Genomic DNA, 20,311 nt, shown 5'->3' with positions numbered 1-20,311 from the left:
AAACTTAATAATAATTTTCATCCAAGGTGTCACACTTTATCTCCCTACCAACAATAGACACTCCTTCAGATGAAGGTATTTGGGAAACCAATAAGGTCCAAATCTGTATTCAACAGCAGTCCCTTTCAGACAGACAGTCAGTGTCTGCACGGAGTAATCAGACATCACCAGATTGATAAACAAGCTGCTAATGAACCTTTATTGGGATTAATTGATAAATAAAACAGATGATGGCAAAATGAAGGCAGCACTCCTGGGAACAGGTGAGTGAATGGTGAACATACTAACGAGGTATGGTAATTCCATTCACTACGCTGTCTGGTTGCTTATTCCTTTCCTAAACAGACACTTGTTGAATAGCTGCCTGAAAATGGCCGACTTGATTAGACTGTAGGCCTATTTATAATTCAATAGAGTGTAAGATTCATACAGTGTCCCATGATGGTCTAAATGCTGTCTCAGAGGCTTTTCCACCCTGACAAGACATTAAATTATCGTTGTAATTTTTTGGATTTGTGTTTTTTTAGCATGGAAATAGTCAAATATAAAGATAGCACAAAAAGTACTGGCTGTCCAATATTGGTATTGGAATCGTCTAACTCTATTTGGAGCCGCATATGCCCTTTTGCTGGATGTTGGTTTCTCCATTTCGAGGAGAAAAATATTGTATTAATTTCCCAGATAAACCGCGGCTCAGTGAGAAAATCATAACTACAGTATGTCAGTAACGGTATTATGCAGATCCCTCGAGGCCCTCCTCTAAGTACTCCTAATCCCCCTCTCTCTGTCCATCACTGTTGCTCCGTTCTTTTTATTCCTCTCCATCCATCTTTTTCCATGCCGCTCTATCCTTCTCTCCTCTCTCTCCTCTATCCAACCCTCCTTCTTCCCTTCCGCCTCTTTCGGTGGAGATTTACGATCCGGGAGGAGTGCTGTGCACGTAGCCAGGTATCCCACCGCAACACCACTTGTCACTTCTAGAGGAGTGTGCATGTGTGTGTGTTACGTGGAGAAAAGCTGCTTTGGCCTATACACACACAGCGACCATGTGGCGAGAGCTGCTTAAACCGACGCTCAGAGTATTCCTGCCACAGATAGGCCAAGCTGTGGTGCACTGCTGACATCAAACAGCCAATCCTATCGGGTTGGAAAGTCCCGCGGCTGGGAAATTACTGTTGACATATGTGTTGAAGCATGACGTACCGATTCACACAGCGAGGGCCTCGGTTGATGGGTTAGGCTATTCTGAGCGATTGCGGGCGGGGTCGATCGCATCTATATATTGGTCCGCAGCTATAAAGTTTTGGGCAGGTAAATCATGCGTCTTTGCCTCTTTGGTATTGCCCTTCAGAACGTTTCGCTGTTCTAACGGAAGCATGGAAATCTGATTGGTTGTTGATTGACCGCGAAAAGTTCAGCTAAAAAACTTTCATGGGTCAACAAGCTTGGTGACCATCCACACATCCCTGGTCTTTCAGCTCTATAGGAACTGAATGGACTTCCGGTGAGTTGTTGATCATGCTGTTCGCAGTGTGAACTCATGGTCTGCAAAATAATCACACTTTGGCGGCCCCAAGTGGCGACAAGAGATAACTGTTTGAATTTTTGAAAGTTTGAAGGACTTCATTACCTAGAAATAACCTGACATCAATAAACAAAATGTCTATGGATCAGTCTCCATCCATTTGTTTGTTCCTCTGGCCATCCATCACATGCGATATCTCAGACTCTGCTAATCAGACCTTGATGAAACTTGGCGGCATGATGATGGCATCATGACTGTGTTCCGACATTTTCAAAATAACTGACAAGGGGGATGCTACAATTACAGGTCAAAACAAGGTGACATATCTGTTACTGATTGGCCCAGAGGGGATTGGATCATGTTTACTGTTGCCCAGGCTTGTAATTTCGTCATTTCAGGGGCAAGGCCATTTGGTCTTCGGTGTCACAAAATTTTTTAGGGCACAAAGGCCACATGCCAGGGCACAAAGGCCATTGAGTGAAATAAGAGGATTTGGAGCCTACAAATATCCTGTTAAGCCCGACGGACCCGGTAACGTTACCGGGTCCACCCCCGTGGCGTAGTTACGAAAAATCGCGATGGAAGATGGTCTATTTATAGAAGATATGAATGTTATACTGTTTTGAAAACATGGGGTCTTCAGCTTTCAGAATCCGTAATGTATGTTGTATGTTGTCCAAACTATGTCTTATTACGAAGTATTTTAACAATAAAGTCATACAAATATAAACTTCGTAAATATAAGAGCAAGTTGTGATCAAAAGATCCGAGATAATTTTCTCGTCAGTCTACAATAACATGCTTGGTATCGCTGGAAACTAGAAATTCTGAGCTTTCCAATGACCCTAAACGCGGGGAAACGTAGCAGTCAAACTTCACATTTACAGTCACACTGACAAAAATCTATGTTCTTGCCAAAATATTTCACCAAGGCTTATGTTATTTTCACCAAAAACGGCAGAGTTTAGTTACTCACGTTTCTACCGTAACTTTGAGACTGCTTCTGACTCATAGCGATCTTCCGGGGATTTTCACCAGCCATTTCAGTCCAGACAGACTAGAGCTCTATGGTGGGAGCTCTGGCTCTTCGTCGCCATCTGATGGCTGTATCGAAGTACTGACACCAATGAGCCTTATACCATTCTCTTCCTCTGACTCTGACAGTAGCAGGGCACAAATGCCATGGTGGCTGTAGGGGCGTACGGGCATCACGGCCAGAGCAAGGGGCAACGACGGCCATGGCCATCGTGGCCGCCGTGAAATTCCTACCCTGCTGTTGCCTTATTTTCAATTGAATCCAACCCAACCGCGTTCAGGGACAGCCAACACTGCCGTTCTTGTCCTGTCTTTGGTACCAGATTTTATCTATTGATTTGTATTCTTGGTGGGAATGTATGTTTCTGTTGTTTCAGGTACCCTCAACCAAAGGAAGGATATTCTATGTGTGAAGGTCAGGAGTACAGGGGGAGTATCTGCAGGCAGCCAGGCGGCCTGTGGTGTTGTCAATATGTCCGGCGCTGTGGAAAGTCACTTAGCGGGAGGAGAGACAGAGAAAGAGAGAGACAGAGAGACAAAGAGAGAGACTGAGAGAGACAGAGAGAGAGAGATCAACAAAGAGAGTGAGAGAGAGAGATTCACAGAAAGAGAGAGAGACAGCGAAAGCGTCTGTCCTTAATTACAAGCTAGATACATACAACACATCCAACAACACATACATTGTTTCTGCATCCACTGTTGAGAATTTTGAAATGAGCATATTGGATTTTTAAAAATCTAGGTCATGTCATTTTTTTTTTATTTTATGGCTATGTTAAAGGTGCTATGTGCAGCATTTATAAACATCAATATATCATTGTCAAATTCATTGTGATACCTTGGTAGAATTACTGTAAACAAATGAGACCATGGTCGAGACGATTGATTGATTGATTGATTTTATTTGGATCTCTTTTAGCCTATTGGCTAATCTTCCAAGAGTCCACATTAAAAACATTTAAGCATACAATAATTCATATTATACAACACATAATTGTTGACACACATATATCATATACATACATGCATGACACATATAACCTACATACATTGACACTTATCCCGTATGGACCTACATATATACACATATTAATCTACATGTGTTCACTCTACAAACCTACTGACAGTGCAATACAATAGTGTGATGATAACTACATTTAAATCTTGAAATCTTGCAATCAACAATCCAACTGCCGTACTGTTCTTGAGTGAGTTATTGTAATGAATTCCATAATTTAACAGTTCTGAAAATAAAAGTCCGTCTTCCCATTTCAGTTTTTATTTTTGGTAGTACATAATGATTTTTATCTCTTATTCTTATGTTAACTTGATGTTTATCACGTACTAATAGCAGTTTGTCCTTAATACTAACTGGCTTTTTAAACTTTTGAATTTTTGAAATTAGTACTATAGAATGTTGTCTCACATGCTCTACTACTGTGGGCCATCCCATTGTAATATGTAGTTCACTCACTCCTTTTTCAAACCCACACCTTAAGACCATTCTTGCTGCCTTGTTAAGTGTGATCTGCAGTCTCCTCATATCTCTCTGAGCTGCATTGCCCCACACTGCACAGCAATAATTAATGTGACTGTAGATTAGACTATGAGATATTACCTTTAGAATGTCTTTAGATAAAAACGATTGGTAGCCTTAATCTCACGCCATTGGTATTGTTAATGCTAGCGTTTCTAAACATTAATATCACATTTCCCCATAAACCCTGTTGCTTCCTGGCCGCCTTGTTTTGTGCCGTGAAGCAGCAGATTTCCCACCAAATCCAATCCAGTGGCACACAGTGTAAAATCCAGTGTAGAGGCCGGAAGAGGCTGCCAATCTTCTTGATGGTCTCGTTTGCTTACGGTAATTATGGTAATTTCTCAAAATTAAAGTGGTAATGATTTATTGATGTTAAAATGCAACATTACTACATTGCATTCATCCTATCCCGCGAAGCCTCCCTCAAATCTCAATCACCTCTTATGGCAACTGGCAGCACTTGAAGGTCGACTATACATGGCTAACTATAATGCTATGAAAGTGTGCTACAGATGTGATTATTGGAGGCATGTATCACAACTGGAGAGATCCAGCAGCTATGGTTGATTATGCCCATTTTTGGAGAGTAGCCAGCCAGCGTTGAAGTCATTGCCAAGCTGGGCAAATAACAACTGGCTTCATCCTGAATGCGAGTTGTGTTTACAAGCGTGTCGGCTCACTTAGAACTGAATGGACACTGACTGTTTTGAAATTTAGATTCAGTTCCAATCTGATTCCAGTCCCTGTAACTGTAGCTCAGCATGATGGACTTGTCTGCACTCTTTGCCATCATTTCCCTTCTCTAGTGTTCATACCAGGTAGGAACACATGAAGAAATAGCTGTGTAGGAGCATCAGTCTAGACTGCATTTTGTTACATTAGGCTTTACAAGTATGAGGAACTGCTGGCTGTCAGATGTCAACATAAGGCCACTTCCTGTGGCTCAATGGTAGAACACTGTGGTTGTACTGGGCAGGTCCCAGTGGGTGTATGGAAGTGTACAAATGATAAGCAGGGCAGTGCTGAAAGACGCATACATGCTCAGCAAAACCCTTTTTGGTTGAATAGAAGTTAAAAAAGGCTGCAGCTGTCAGACAGGCAGGATTCTCACAGCATCGCTAATGCGTCCTCTGGCCTCTGTCTCACCTCTCAGCTGGCTCTGAAGCAAAGCACTGAGGTTTGCCCTGGGCTAAGACTCACAGAGCTGAGAGAAGAACAAAAGTATATTTTGGAGGAGCGCGTTTTTATCGGGGTTAGACTGATATTGGCCATTTATTACAAATCAGTGTCGTTCATCTCTGATATTATGGATATGATGCAGTTGACATATTTATTTCAGAATTGATCAATACTACACTGGTTGTCAATGGGAAGCGGTTAATCTGAATTAATTCTAATGTGACATTTTGATCAGATATGATTGAATACTGGCTATCGGCAGCTTCAGACCAAACAATATCTTTATCTGTATCTGCTGTAAAAAAAAAAAAAAAAAAAAAACATAGTCTAACCCAAGTTTCTATCTTTCCTGTGTTCACATTTACACCCAAAGGTGCACAGTATTCACACATAAGTGAGCATGTACTATGTACATACAGTACAAGAACACACACACACACAAACACACAATTACACAGATGCATATGTACACATGTTCAAACATATCCTGAGTGCATGTACATAGACACCGCTGGCACCCGAGCCACCAATCAAAACATAAACACACACACACACACACACACACACTGTGCTATCTGTCTCGCCTCTCTAACAGGTCTGGTGTTGTGTGTTGTGCTAACAGATAATGATTGGAGAGGCCATCCTGTTCTGCTGTCTGTCCCGGAGGAAGAGCAGCACCGGGGCCGAGGCCAACATCAACGCCGCCGGCTGCAACTTCAACTCCTTCATACGCAGAGCCGTCCGCTTCATCGGTACGCTGCTTTTTCTTTCCATACACTGACCGGAACATATGACTTTCAATGAATTATTTAAACTTGTATGAATGAATGAATTATTTAAACATGTGATGTGCCATTGTCCAACATCGATTCCAACATTCCAAAAATCTGTCACAACCGTGTGGCTCCTACAAGGTACATGAATCAAGAAGAACCATAGGAATGAAAACATTTTGTCAGTGTTGACGGAGGCTATTGCAGCCAAACAAATGAGTTTTTAATATTAAACCTCTGTGAATTGTTCTCTAATTTTCCATTTTCCAACATTGCAAGGTATAAGACCTTGAAATGAAAACTGTGTGTGTGTGTGTGTGTGTGTGTGTGTGTGTGTGCAAGAAAGAGAATCCGAATCAGTTTTATTGGCCAAGTAAGTTTGCACATACAACAAATTTGTGTGTGAGTGCACTGTAAATGCGTGAATGGCTCTGCTCATATGTATGTGCATGGCTTTGTATGAGTGTGTGTATGTTTCTATTAGAGTTCAACCAATATGGGGGTTTGAAGACAGATACCGTTACTATTTTATATATTATTATAATATTCAGTATCTTAAAATTTTACCATTTTCACGCCAAAAAAAAAAACACTCATGCGCACTTGTGTGGAATCCAATCAAAAGTGTGCATTAGAATCAATTCAGACTTCCCATAGACAACTAGTGTAGTGTTGATCAATTATTCAATAAATCAGTCAGAAATCAAACTGCATCATATCATCATATCAGAGGTAGACCACACTGACTGGACCAGATCTGATTTTTAATAAAAGACCAATATCGGCCTCATATATCTGCCCACCAATACATCAGTCTAGTGTCAAAGCCTCTGTCTGTCTCAGCATGTCCAATGTGTCTTCCTCTGTCCTCAGGAGTCCACGCGTTCGGCCTGTGTGCCACGGCCCTCATCACCGATGTCCTGCAGCTGATGACGGGCTACCCGACGCCCTACTTCCTCACCGTGTGCAAACCCAACTACACCACACTCAACGTCAGCTGCGAGCAGAACCCCTACGTCATGGAGGACATCTGCTCGGGCGCCGACCCCGCCGCCATCAACCAGGGCAGGTGGGGAAGTTTGATGCTTCGAATTGGCATATTTGACATGTTGAAGACTCTTTGTTCCAAAATGAGAAAGCCGGCGTTTAAAAAACAGAGTGACTCCTGCTCAAGGTCTACGCATGCTACTAAATGATTCCATGTTCTTGCCGTTCCAGCTGGGGGCCACAGTGCTGGTGAATAAGTTGCAACACTTTGCTTGAGAGGCATTGAGAGCTGAACAGAAAAACAAAAGAAAAGTAAAGAAAAGAAATGAAATGAAAGAAAAAGAAATCGAAATTGCAATAAGGCTGCAATTAATTGCTTAAGAGAGAGAGGCGTCCAAACTGGATTTCTAAACAAGGTGTTTTAGAGCTGCAGGTAATCTTTGGTCCATGAATCAAGTACAATACTGGTGAAAACCTTTCATCATACTCAAACTCAGTAAATCTATTTTTTTTTAACAAAATCACTTTTCTTGAAACAATTTTAAAATTCTAAAAAATGTATAACAAGAAAAACTTAAATCGCAATTGCAATATTCTGTCAAATATTTGCAGTTAGATTTTTTGTCAATATCTTTCAGCCCTAAAAGGCATTATGGTGTATTACAAGCAGATTATAAGACCATTATAATATAATCATCAGCTAAACATCAGAAAATTGCACTCAATTTAAAGTAATGTAAGAGGAAAGTGGGGGATTATGATATAGGTATACACACTGCATAAATAGAAGAAGAACTGGGTAGTTAGCATGAGCATCTAGAAGATTACTAGTTACTATTAATATCATGTATTTAACTATACAGTTGCCACATAAAGTACCCTATTTTTTTTTTGCACATTGAGTTCAATACTCATGCTCTAATTATAATAATCATGCATTTACAATGCGCTTATAATGCGCTTATGACGCCTTATAATGCCTTATAAGCACCACTTCAAGTAAAGTGTTACCTAATTAACACTCTCCCTGGGTGTCTGTGGGAGGATTTTGCTGATTGCCGGTTTCTGTTGCTGGTATCTATTTTCACACATGAATACGAGCCAAGACAGATCTATTTTGGTCACAATGAAGGAGAGGGAGAGAGAGAGCGAAAGAGAGAGAGAGAGCCATAGCCTTTTGATGTTCATGTTAATGAGGTCAGTTACGAAGACGTTGAATATCAGCAAACAGTTTTTTGCAGAGCCTATGTGTGGATTTTGTAGGGAAAATAGATGATTATATGTATTCATCTCCGAAATAGCTTATTAAGAACACGGGAAATATTGCAGCCGCCTGAAATATAAATGTAAACAGTGACCTCCAATCGAGTAGCCTTAAAGATGACTCGATTAATGATAAATACCAGATTAAGATGAGAAGAAACCCATTTTCGAACATGAAAGACAGTATGCATATCCAACAGTTCAGGTGCTGGATAAAGGCAAAATTCATGGAAAATGGAAAAATACCGCACTCTATTTATTAAAAAACGTTTTGACCGACAAGGTCTTCGTCGGGCCCAAGACATTGTTCTGTCATAAATTTGCCGGGAGCTCGAATTCAGTGCGCACATATTTCTCCATTTTCCAAGAAACCCATTTTCCCCAGACGCGCTTAGCAGACTGCAGATCGATCTGTAGATAGATGTGAAAATCGCCGTAGTTCCATCTAGTGAGTCCAAACAATATTGAGTGTGTTGAATTATGTCTGCAGAATTTCAAAACACCATTTTTTCCCCCCCCAAAAAAATCCTCATTCCTTTTCTCTCAGAGGAAAGTGACATAATTCTCCTCCCTGTGTGATTTAGCTGTTTATCAGTGTCTAGGTCTTCTGAGAAAGCCAAGGCTGGACTCTGACAGACATAACAGACCGCTATATGCAGCCCGGCCAGTTAAAAAAAACCTCCTGACCGGCGCTAGCTTAAGGCAGTGACTCCCTCTCCCTGTCCCAAGCCTGGCTTTCTCTGATTAAATTAGTGGCCTTAATAGAGATGGGAGCTTTTGTTAGTTTTAATGGAGTCATGTTTCGACTCTGTGTGTGATTGTGTGTGTGTGTGTGTGTGTGTGTGTGTGTGGCGGTAGACATCAGCGGGATAGGGCGATGAGGCAAGGTTTGACCCGTGCATTTGGGACACACGTAGTTTTTGGCCGCGGAGTAGCGGGGCTAAATATAACCGAACGCTCCCGGCATAAACACTGTCTTCCGCTCTCTTGTATGGCAGCTTTAGTCTGCGCTCTCGTTTGCAATGCGGCATGAAAAACTATTTTGCTGTGATGGTTGTGGACCAGGGGTATTATTAACCTATTTTAACAGCATAAGCAGCAGAGTGAACTACCTGACTCTCCTCAGCAAAGGCACAGCACTCTGGTTTCAGTATAGGAAGCATCGACGCTAACTCTAGCATCAGAATCAATGCATCCAGTGCACTAAACATACAGTTTTGGTGACATTAAAGGTGCTATGTGTAGCATTTTAACATCAATAAATCATTACCACATTCATTTTGAGACATTAGTAGAAGTACCATAAACAAACAAGACGATTGCTGAGAAGAATGTCAGCCTCTAGCGGCCTCTACTCTGCATTTTACATTGTGTGCCACCAGGTCAGATTTGGCAGGAAATCTGCTGGATTGCTTTATGGCACAAAACAGGAACTGTTTTACTTTGCTTTATTCCAGCTCCACTGTTCTAACTGCAACAGTTCAACTTGATATTAGCTTACCTGGTCAGAATGCGTATTGGCTGTTATCAACTGCCTTATCCTTCTTCTTGTTCCTCTAAAAAAGGAACCAGGGAGGAGAAAAGGGCACAAGTAGCATCCTCTTTGCAACAGGATGCAACAGGTTCATGGGAAATATGGTCTTGATTCTTAGAAATACAAAATCCAGTGATCATTCTATCACTCTGTGCATCCAGGCAGCATGACGTATGTATGGTTGTAGCTGTAGAAGTATGGTGAGTGTCAAGCAGCGCACTAAAACAGTATACCATGAAATAGTTACAGTGAGAAGGGTGAAATGCATGAAACACTTAGGATGGACTAAGCAGTAACAGTAGTATGATGAAAGTCAGAACCATAAGGAGTGGTGGGAGACCAGAGATTGTGTTTGTGGTCATGATTCGAGTGCTAGATAGGCTGGTTGAACAGTTCTTGGCTCTTGGGGAGAAGATGTTGAGATGGAAGGTAGTCCTGGTCTTAATGGATTGGTAGCGTTTCCAAGGTTGGTGGCAATCCAGTTCAGTTTCACAGATACAAATGGGACGGTGAACTCTGTTTATGTGTCTCTTACAGCTGCACTCGGCAACTTTGCCAAAATGCAGTCAGAGAAACCTGTTTGAATTTTTGAAAGATTGAAGGGCTTAGTGGCAGTAGGGGTGGGGGGGTGTTGAAAAAAAAATGTGCAAAAGGTTCAGCCATCGTTGGTGAGTCCAGCTTTCTGTGGACGGAGCACTTGCTCTCTGCTGCTTAGGAGACACTTTTGGATTCGTCACTTCATGTACGCTTAGAAGATTTCCCACCAGAAATTAATTTGGGCAAATAGGGCGAAAACCACACGGTCTGAATTAGTAGGGATGAGACGCTCTTCCCTGTTGCAACCCCTCTTTGTGATTTAGACTGATGAGACGGGTGGATTTTTATAGAAAAATTTTGCCTGGTGCAGCTTTGATGAGAATGTGACCCATTGTAAGTCTGCTGTAGTATTCCTTTGTCAAAGCTTGTAAAGCTGATTAGGCCTTTTTGTGATAATTTTGGGGTCAGGGACATATAAATGGTTCAGTTCAGTTCAAAATATGCACCAGTTCTTCCATGATTTGTACTACAACATTTGTTTAAAAAATTATAGTACCTTTTTAAAGAATAATAGCTAACTTCAGCCCTTGATTGATAAAATATTACTTTAACAGACTAGATCCTTTACTCATTTATTTGCGATATTAGAGATATTCAGGGAAAGATGTCATTGTACATCTTTGTACAATGTACTTACAGCCTTTTTGAAACTGAAAACCACATTCTTTGAGCCCAGCATTTGTCAACCGTTTGTCTTTATAATAACAGTTGTGCATTGGTTATTTCAGTTCTAGAAATGGGCCACTTCATTCAGAAGCATTGCTACCGGAGTTTCATGTGTGAATGAAAGTTTTATGACTCTCCAGATGTTGTAAATGCTGCTTCGGAGAGGAGAGCTCACAGTCGGTACACAGCGGGAGGGATGAACGCCCACGCACACACACAGATACACACAAATGCATTCATGCACACACACACACACACATTCACACACGCATACTCAAGGCTAAAGATCATAGATAGAGTAGAGGAGTGAGTGTATCAGTAGTCGTCATAAGTAGGTCATTTGGATGGAGCTCAGTGAGAAACTGGGCCACAGGTTCACTTCCATTATGTAGCGCTCAGTAAGGCTGCTGCTGCTAAACTCTGCAGTATATTAGATCACATTGAAACATATTGTACTCAGGGATTGACTCCACAGCTGTGTACGTATGTGTGTATAGCCAATAGCAGCAGGTAAAGACATATGTACCATCTAAAGAGCCTCTTCACCGCTGTCTGACTGCCTTTTTTTTAAGGGAGCTGGCTATGAAATTATGTTTTTGAGGTTTATTTGTATGTGGACACGTGAACAAGAGGCACATGAACACCAAACGAGGCCTCCGATTTGTTACGTTCCCCAAATACAACTCAAAAAGAAACATTTGCGCGCACGTTTGCCCCGTGTGTGTGCAAGGCGACGTTCGAGATACCTCATTACGGTTATGTTTTGTTGGATGTGGTATAATCTCTCACCCCCCTCCCTCTCTCATATATGACTCATACATCGTGAACGTTGGCTGGGACTCCGGCTCAATCTATTCCTGTTCTTCTGTCTCTTCCAGAAAATCCTTCCCGTCGCAGCACGCCACCCTAGCGTCCTTCGCCGCTGTCTACGTTTCGGTGAGTAACGGTTTGAGCCTGCACAAACACTCAGCCCCTGTTCACCTCCTCAGAAAGTGCTTCATGTGATACAAATAGCCGAGTCAACATATGGTACATATCGTCTTTATGGTATTTTTGGTTTATTAGAGCGTGTATAATAGGGGAGGGTGACATGAAAGTTGCAAAAGAGAGAGGAGATGACTGTATTTGAACCAGTTTTGCCTCAAGTAAGTGGTATTCATCCTTGCCTGCTAAGCCACCAAAACGCCCTGCTGTTGTACAATGTAGAATTAGTTTACCTGCCATTTGACAGTTTGACCAGTTTTCTTTCCCTGACACAACAGACTAAGGCCCAGATTCACTACAGGGTTGCGCAGGGAAGAGTGTACGCTATCTCACCAAATAAGAAAGCCATGCTCTTCACTAACTGTCCAGGGAGTGAAAAGCTGCCTAACAGCACTGGTCAATAGATGAAGCCTTTTTGAGATTGCTCCCAATTCACGAATATGTCACAAAACAGTTATTGTAGCGCATATAAGATCCTTTGAAAGGCGGCATAAAGACTTTGCACAAAGAGTTTGTCCATTCAGAAAGGCTGCTATCATTGCTGCAAGATGCAGCATTGTCACCAGCAAGTCAGGAAGCAAGGGAGAGGATTTTCTATCCTGGAATCTCAGATCAAATCAGGGAATGCTCCAACGCTCCATGAATGATTGGAGTGAAACTACGTTGACACTAAAAACTCCAGCTGTTAACACCAAAGTGCTGTGATAGCACAGGGTTGTTGACAATCATTGAACAAAATATGTAATTCACGCGTTGGCTTAGCCACAAATGTTAACCTAGAGCTGGCTCATGCTTGATTGACTTCACACTGTATTTACCTAATGCAGGACTCTTGGGGCTCTGCTCACCCTAAGAGCTTACAGTAATTCCCCTAAGCACTGTGCATTGCAAAAAGTGTTACGCATGAACAAACCAACAAACCCACAGAGCTCAGCTCTTATAGAGGTGCTCCAAATGTGCATGCATACAAACATGTAATACTCAAACATACAATATTAATTTGAATATTCACAATATTCAAACGTGCAATATAAACATGCAATAATCAATCATAGAATCTGCCAGGCCCAGGCAAAATGCTGACAGGGACTAAAGAGTGATCCTGAGGTGCCTGTTGAATGGATTGGCACCGACCGCATTGCCCACAATGCAGTCCAGCAGTGCAGTCCAGCAGTGCAGTCCACAGCGAAGATTGGTTGGCATATCAATCTATGCTAATAAAATGTCACTGTGATGGAAGATGCTGACTCACCCTCTCTGGAACACAACCAATAATCAGATGATGTAGAGAGAGCAACCTCTTCAGAAGAGATGAGAACTCTCTCAGGTTGAATTGTGTTTTGTGTCCATCTAAATGCCAAATACTTCTGATTGGGAGGGGTGGTACTGTGGCACATCGCCATCAGATTATGCATAATGCTAAGTAATCATGGGCATAACACAAAATAATTCTGTAAATGTGTGTGTGTGTGTATGTGTCCACAGATGTACTTCAACAGCACACTGACGGACTCGTCCAAGCTGCTCAAACCCCTGCTGGTCTTCTCCTTCATCATCTGTGCCATCATCTGCGGTCTGACCAGGATCATTCAGTACAAGAACCACGCCATCGACGTCTACCTGGGCTTCCTGCTGGGAGGGGCCATCGCCGTCTACCTGGTAGGGGCCGGTCCCATCTACTGCCTGCCTTACAATGGCTTCCTCGTACAGAGGGGCTAGTTGGGGATCATTTGGCTTTGCTTTTATCTCTGTTGCTGTTTTGGTGCCAGTGGTAGCTGTCCCCATGATGAAAATTCAATTCTTTGTGATTTTTACTGACATAGTCCTACATAGTGCAGCTTTAACTTGGAATAAAAACAGATCTGCTAAGAGTAATGCTCGTCTTGGGTGGGATTTTGCACCTGGCATTTCATGCAACTTGTATCCAGATTGTATCCGGATGTGATTTATCCACATTACATTTAAATTTGTTATCGAAAATGCGTCTTCAGCAGCCAGATAGAAATTCAATTACTTACTGAATGTAGGCCTAGTTTTTAACCACTATTAGCTAACTCAAACGAGCCGTAACTTTTTGGCAGGAGTTTCTGGATGTGACTTGCAGAAACATTTTCATTTACACTTGGCCAACTTGCAGCCATAATGCGTCTCAAACAATCAGATTTTAATCCGTCCCCAATGCGTCTTGGGTGCATTTACGCCTGGAATTCAATGTGAATAAGTGAACATAACATAAGGCAAGTTGCTCTGAATACATGGCTCTTTATTAGGTGCTTGGGAGGAGCACCTCTATAAGAGCTGGGCTCTGTGTGTGTAAGACTTTTTGCCATGCACACTGCTTAGCAAAATTATGGTAGGCACTATTTAGGCTGCACAAACCCACAAGGGCCCTGAGGAATACTGTGTGTGGGAAATCGAGTGTGTGCTCATACACCAGGCAATACGATAGAAGAACAAGCTTCAACCTTGCTGGTGCATGCTGTGGTAGCATGGACAGTTCCAGCAGCTCCAGAGTTTTTAAAGTCACGTAGTTTCACTCACTAAAATCATGTCTATGAGTTCTCCACCTGAGCATCTAGAAAGCACTAGCGCACTTTTTTGTTGCAATTGACCTCCAAGATGAAATAGGGGAGGGGTTTATGATCTTCATCTGTTCGGTCATTACTTTGTTTGCGTGTTCGTTCGTCCATCATGCACAATATCACAGACACCACTATTCAGATTTTGCAGAAACTTGGGGTTTTCAACTGATTAACCCAATGAAGGCGATTCATTAGTCCATGTGTCCATGATATCTTATCTGATCTTCGTATCTGATCACTGATCACATTTTGTCTAAAGGCCTCTAATTTTGAAAGTGTTTTCCGGCTTTTTAAAGAATGACACTGATTGGCCCAAGGGGGTGCTGGAATGACAAAACAAAGTACATATATGTTACTGATTGTTCTGGAGGGGTTCTGCATGATTCGTGGGGGACAACATGCTTACATGCTTACTCTTGCCTTGTTCTAAAGCTGTTCTTGTTTGGTTACTTTATCATGATGAAAACACAAATTCTAATTACTGGCCTTTTACTTGCTTGTGTTTCGGGGGATAATTTCAATTTCACAGTTTCTCTAGTAGTGGTGGCATCACTGCTGAATGAAAAATGGAGATAAGCCCACCTCTGGCCATGTTTAGAATGATGAAAATGTGTTTCTGAATTTGAAAGTCCCAAAAAGGATTACTATATAACAGTGTAATTTGTGTTCATTGTCCTTGAGTAACCTTTTAATTTAACAAATCAGAGGGATCTTTGAGTCATTACAAACATGTTCTCATAGTTGCTGTTACAGGAACGCCCTGTAGGTCTTGTTTTTAAATAGTGTCAAGCACTTCTTCTACTTGCACTGTAGCCTTATGTCCTATATTGTTTGTGTGTTTCCTCTGTCATCTCTAGGGGCTGTATGCGGTCGGGAACTTCCAGCCTAGCGAGGAGGCCAGCAGCAGTCCCCCTCCCCAGCTCCACCGGCCCCCCTGCTCCTTACCCCACATCAGCCAGGAGGCCGTCCTCCACCACCTGCAGATGAAGGCCATGGCCGGGGAGCCGGGCATCCCCACCTCCCACTCCGAGGGCCTCCTCCACCGCGCCCTCCAGCAGCAGAGACCCGGCGACAGCCTGAAGCGCTCCAGTGCCGACGTGGAGGTGATCTCCCCCCGCAGCCCCCTGGGCAAGGAGCCCATGGTGACCTTCAGCCACACCCTCCCCCGGGTCCACACCCCCCAGGCCATGGCCGCGTACGAGGAGGCCGCCAGACGCCACGCTGCCACCCTCCACCATGCCTCCATGGACTCCAGCCGCTCCAAGCAGTTGCTCTCTCAATGGAAAAGCAAGAACGACAGCCGCAAATGCTCCTTGCAGGTCCCCGACTCCTTCTCCTCCTCCATGGACTCCTCCTCCGGCCAATCCTCCCAGCACCCGCACCACCATGGTAGCATGGAGCTCCGGTCCAATTCTGAGCCATCGGCTATGGGTCTGAACGGAGGCTTCGACGGCAGCGCTCATGCATACATGGCCAAACTGGCCACAGGCGCTAGCACCACCCTGCCCAGTAACTGCAGCGGGATCACCGGAGGGACCAGGATATCCATGCAGTCTAGACCGGGGTCTTCGCAGCTGGTCCACATACCAGAGGAAGCTCACGAGAACTACAACAACACCTCCCCGAGGACGATGGTAGGAGGTGAGGGGATGACAACAGTTAATAGCGCAGCGCAGGCTAATTGGCAAAGGGCGGCAGAGAAGACCGCAGCCTGTAGGACTAACGACGGCGGGCCAAACAGCCAGCCGCGAATCATGCAGGTGATTGCTATGTCCAAGCAGCAGGGCCTACTGCAGACTCACTCCAAGAGCTTAGACGAGGGCAGCATGGGCTGCAGCATGGCCGGGAGCTGCCAGGGCTCTGCTCGCTACAGGGCACTGACCGACCAGGATCCCAACTGCACCACAGGGCCCAGCTCGCTCGGCAGCACCACAGGCAGCATTTCAGGGAGTACCGGGGCAATCGTCCGAGTCGAGGCCCACCCTGAAAACAGGCCTGTGATCCAAGCCCCATCCACAGATGGGGCATGGAGGTGGCGGTCCTTGGATCACGGCACTGGAGCTGGTGGAGGTGGTGGAGGAGGTGGAGGAGGTGGAGGAGGTGGTGGAGGAGGAGGAGGAGGTGGAGGTTTGAGGCAGTCGTTTGAGCTCAACGATCTAAACAGAGACTCGGAAAGCTCAGATTCTATACGCGAAGGCTCCATTGACAGGAAGCGCGCAAATCACGTCGTCACCACCACTGCCACCGTCAGCACCCCGCCCGTGGTTACCGTCCACACCCAGAACACCGGCCAATCAGAGCAGAGGCTGCATCCACAGGGCCTCTCCACCATACGGGTCACTCCAGGGGATGGCAGCGGCTCTGGATCTGGAGGAGGCGGTGGAGGTGGAGGAGGAGGAGGAGGAGGAGGCGGTGGAGGTGGGGAGGCTACTTCAGAGACCCCCTCAATAGCCTCCAGCCGTGACTCCACACTGCGGAGAAAAGGGAATAACATAATCCTGATCCCAGAGAGAGCCAACAGCCCAGATAATACCCGGAATATTTTCTACAAGGGGACGTCGCTAACTCCCACTTTCAAGGAATAACATAAGAAAAGACTGGAGATTTTTGAGAAAACAGAACAAATGCAGCAGGACAGGTCGGATTTTCAGAGAAACTTTTTGGCCAAACAGCAACCCTATATCTGTGATAAGAGCCAGTGTTAGCGGTCACTGTACATATCATTATAAACCCAAAAGAAAAGGTTTTATTCAGCATGAGATTTTTGTACGTGTTGACACTAAAGCACAACCTTTTAAGTGTTGTAGAAATAATCACTGTGTACTTTTGTGGTCACTCCTAAGGATACCTATTGTAGCGTTGATGCTGTGCCAGTGGTTTGGGGACAGAGATAACTTTTTTTAGACAGTTCTGTACGTTTTGGATATAATTCATCACAAAAAAATTTAAACGTGAGTAGCACTGAAAGATTCAAACTGTAGCAAACTATTGCAAATTTATTGTATCATAGCTGTGAAACCAATGTTTACTTCCCTGCACTGTAAATACTGTGTATGTTTGAAAAGGGTGCTACACCAGAAAATACTATTTAATATACAACATACTGTACAATTTGAATAGATAAAGAATGAATTATTTTACAAAGAGTAAATGACTATGACATTAATATGTGACAGAGATATGTTTTGTATTTTGTCTCTTTTCTGTACAGATACCACATACTCAACAGAAAACTGTTTTGAACCATAAGTGTGCTTAGCATTCCTTCTGTAGCGATGAAGTCAAATATGCTGTGACTTGCACTGAAATATGCGTTTACTGTACCTTGTATACCGTAAACTCTGACCTTATCTTTATATTCTGTACACTTACATGTGATTGTCCATGTCAATCCCCCTCCCCATATTTACAGCACAAAAAACAGTAATTCAGTGTAATAATTTTGCTTCTTTAAAAAACCTCAAAACCTGCCACCTGAGTTTGACAGGTGTCAAACTGCTAATAAGATGTCCTTGTATCTTTTTAGTATATTTTTCTTTGAAGCATTTCAAATTGTTTTAGGCTTCCTTTTGAACCAGAATGCCCCGTAAAACACTGTGCTCACCTAGTATGTGTTACATGGTAGCAAAGAGCTACAGTTGATTCTCAGTTGATTTGTTGTACATTTAAAGGTGCTACCTGCAGCATTTTTAAACAGGAATATATCACTGTCAAATTAATTGCGATACCTTGGTATAATTACCATAAACAAATAAGACCATGGTGCCAGTGGTATTGTTAGTGCTAGTGTTTCTCAAAATTAAGACATTTCCCATAAGCCCCATTGCTTTCTGTTCTCCCTCCCCCTCCCTGAAGAGGATAAACATGTTGGAAGTGATTTTTCCATCAGCCTTTCACTCCTTCCACCATCTTCCATTGCCAGAAACTCAGAAAGCTTTAGCTCTGTTTGAGCTGGAAGAACAGCGCCCTCTTCCTGTTTTGTGCCATAAAGCATTCTCCCTTTGTGCTGTAAAGCAATCCTACTCAGTGGCACACAATGTTAAATGCAGTGTAGAGGCCGATAGAAACTGCCAATCTTCTTGGCAGCAGTGTGTTTATGGTAATTATGCTAATGTATCAAATTAATGTGGTAATGATTTATTGATTTTAAAATGCCACACATAGGGTGCGTCCTGGTGGCTCAGTTGGGGGAAAGCTGAGACAGAGGGTATTTTAATAGAGTTGAACAATTACAAAAATCTTTGTTTACATTGATTTACATTATGGTACATATCATTGATTAGTATCTTAGATTCAATCAGTGGTTAAATTAAACACCTATTGGATACAAAATACATTTGATACTAACACACAATATCAGCACCAATAGTCCTATGAAACTATAAGACTGTTTTGCCAGTGTCATTTTTGAGTATATGAAATATTTGCCAAAGCAAGGAGTTTTCATAGAAAATAGGAATATAAATCCTCAGATGTAATTTTCAGTATTTGTATAGCAAGCTTGCATTATATTGTACATGATTTATTCTATACCCCCGTAACATTTGCATGGCCACTTTTATGTAGTGCATATCACACAATTTTATTGTAAACATGCTTTTACCTGGCATTTACCGAAGTGTTTTACGTTCCTTTTGCTGTGTTTCATAGTAAGAGAATTAATTGACAATCCTTTAATCTAAGTACTGTTGCCCCTTTCAGGTCATTATCCCAGGCTGGTTTTCTTTCATTAATGAAATGACGATGGCGCCCTGCCCATATCATAGGTCACTATATGAAATGTGTATGTATTACAACCATGACAAAAATTAGTAAAGATAGCTGGGGTTGTGAGTTGATGTCATACAGTTGATTCAAGCTCTCCAAAAGATGGAAAGGAAAAGAGAAATATTTGTTTTTAAAATCACAAGAAGTCCAGCTGCATTGAATATTTTAAGTCCAGTCATTACTTTTTAAACTTCAAGCTTTGGGACACTTAAGTAGCTGGATTTGGTTTTAAGTTAAGCCCATGAATTGTTTATAGTACACACACACATTCCACCATCATAATAATTTATGTAGCTTTTGACTGATCTCATGAGACCATGAGACAACACAGCCAGTGGTTCTGGTGAAAATCTATCCAAAATAACATCAAATGTAGGCTTGACTTTAACACGATGTAACTAGGATTCTGTCATTTGTTAGATACTTGGCTGAACATTTCGCTTGCTAGCCAACTTGGCCAGTGGGTATCTTCCTCACTGTGGTGCATTTAATAGAGAGGGCATTCCTATTCAAATTAACATTCTCCAATGGTCAATTGGCTGGTAGCTACACGGCCATAGAATGTATTATATATTAGAATTTACAATTTAATCTATTGATATAAACCTCAGAAAGCTGATGTGTTACCATGGCCAGTGGTAGAAAGAGTATCAACACATCCTTCTCAAATTGATGCTACTTAACTAACATTTTGCTTAAGAAGTAAAATTACTTTTGTAAAAATCACTTCAACGCATAAAGTAAAAAGTAGCCTATTTAACATGTACTAAGAGTAAAAGTTCCTCAGTTACTACACAGTTACTAGAAAATTCAATAGTGATATTGCACATGTAATATATGTAATATATATGTAATATAGACTATATTGAACTTTCCCTG

General features: G+C 42.6%; 1 protein-coding gene across 1 annotated transcript in view; it reads left to right on the top strand.

The window, feature by feature from the left end:
• plppr4b (phospholipid phosphatase related 4b) overlaps nucleotides 1-17,250 on the top strand; it is a 38,424-nt gene extending 21,174 nt beyond the window's left edge. The window contains exons 3-10 of the mRNA XM_071924087.2: nucleotides 5,902-6,031; nucleotides 6,926-7,121; nucleotides 11,978-12,035; nucleotides 13,569-13,742; nucleotides 15,523-16,729; nucleotides 16,793-16,890; nucleotides 16,948-17,017; nucleotides 17,084-17,250. Coding sequence (XP_071780188.2) covers nucleotides 5,902-6,031; nucleotides 6,926-7,121; nucleotides 11,978-12,035; nucleotides 13,569-13,742; nucleotides 15,523-16,729; nucleotides 16,793-16,890; nucleotides 16,948-17,017; nucleotides 17,084-17,250 — 2,100 coding nt within the window. The remainder of the gene's footprint in view (nucleotides 1-5,901; nucleotides 6,032-6,925; nucleotides 7,122-11,977; nucleotides 12,036-13,568; nucleotides 13,743-15,522; nucleotides 16,730-16,792; nucleotides 16,891-16,947; nucleotides 17,018-17,083) is intronic.
• The last annotated feature ends 3,061 nt before the right edge of the window (nucleotides 17,251-20,311 follow it).

The sequence above is a fragment of the Centroberyx gerrardi genome, chromosome 22, assembly GCF_048128805.1.
Source record: "Centroberyx gerrardi isolate f3 chromosome 22, fCenGer3.hap1.cur.20231027, whole genome shotgun sequence".
Taxonomy (NCBI): domain Eukaryota; kingdom Metazoa; phylum Chordata; class Actinopteri; order Beryciformes; family Berycidae; genus Centroberyx; species Centroberyx gerrardi.
Note: the sequence above shows the minus strand (reverse complement) of the source record. Positions and strands in the feature narration are given on the sequence as shown.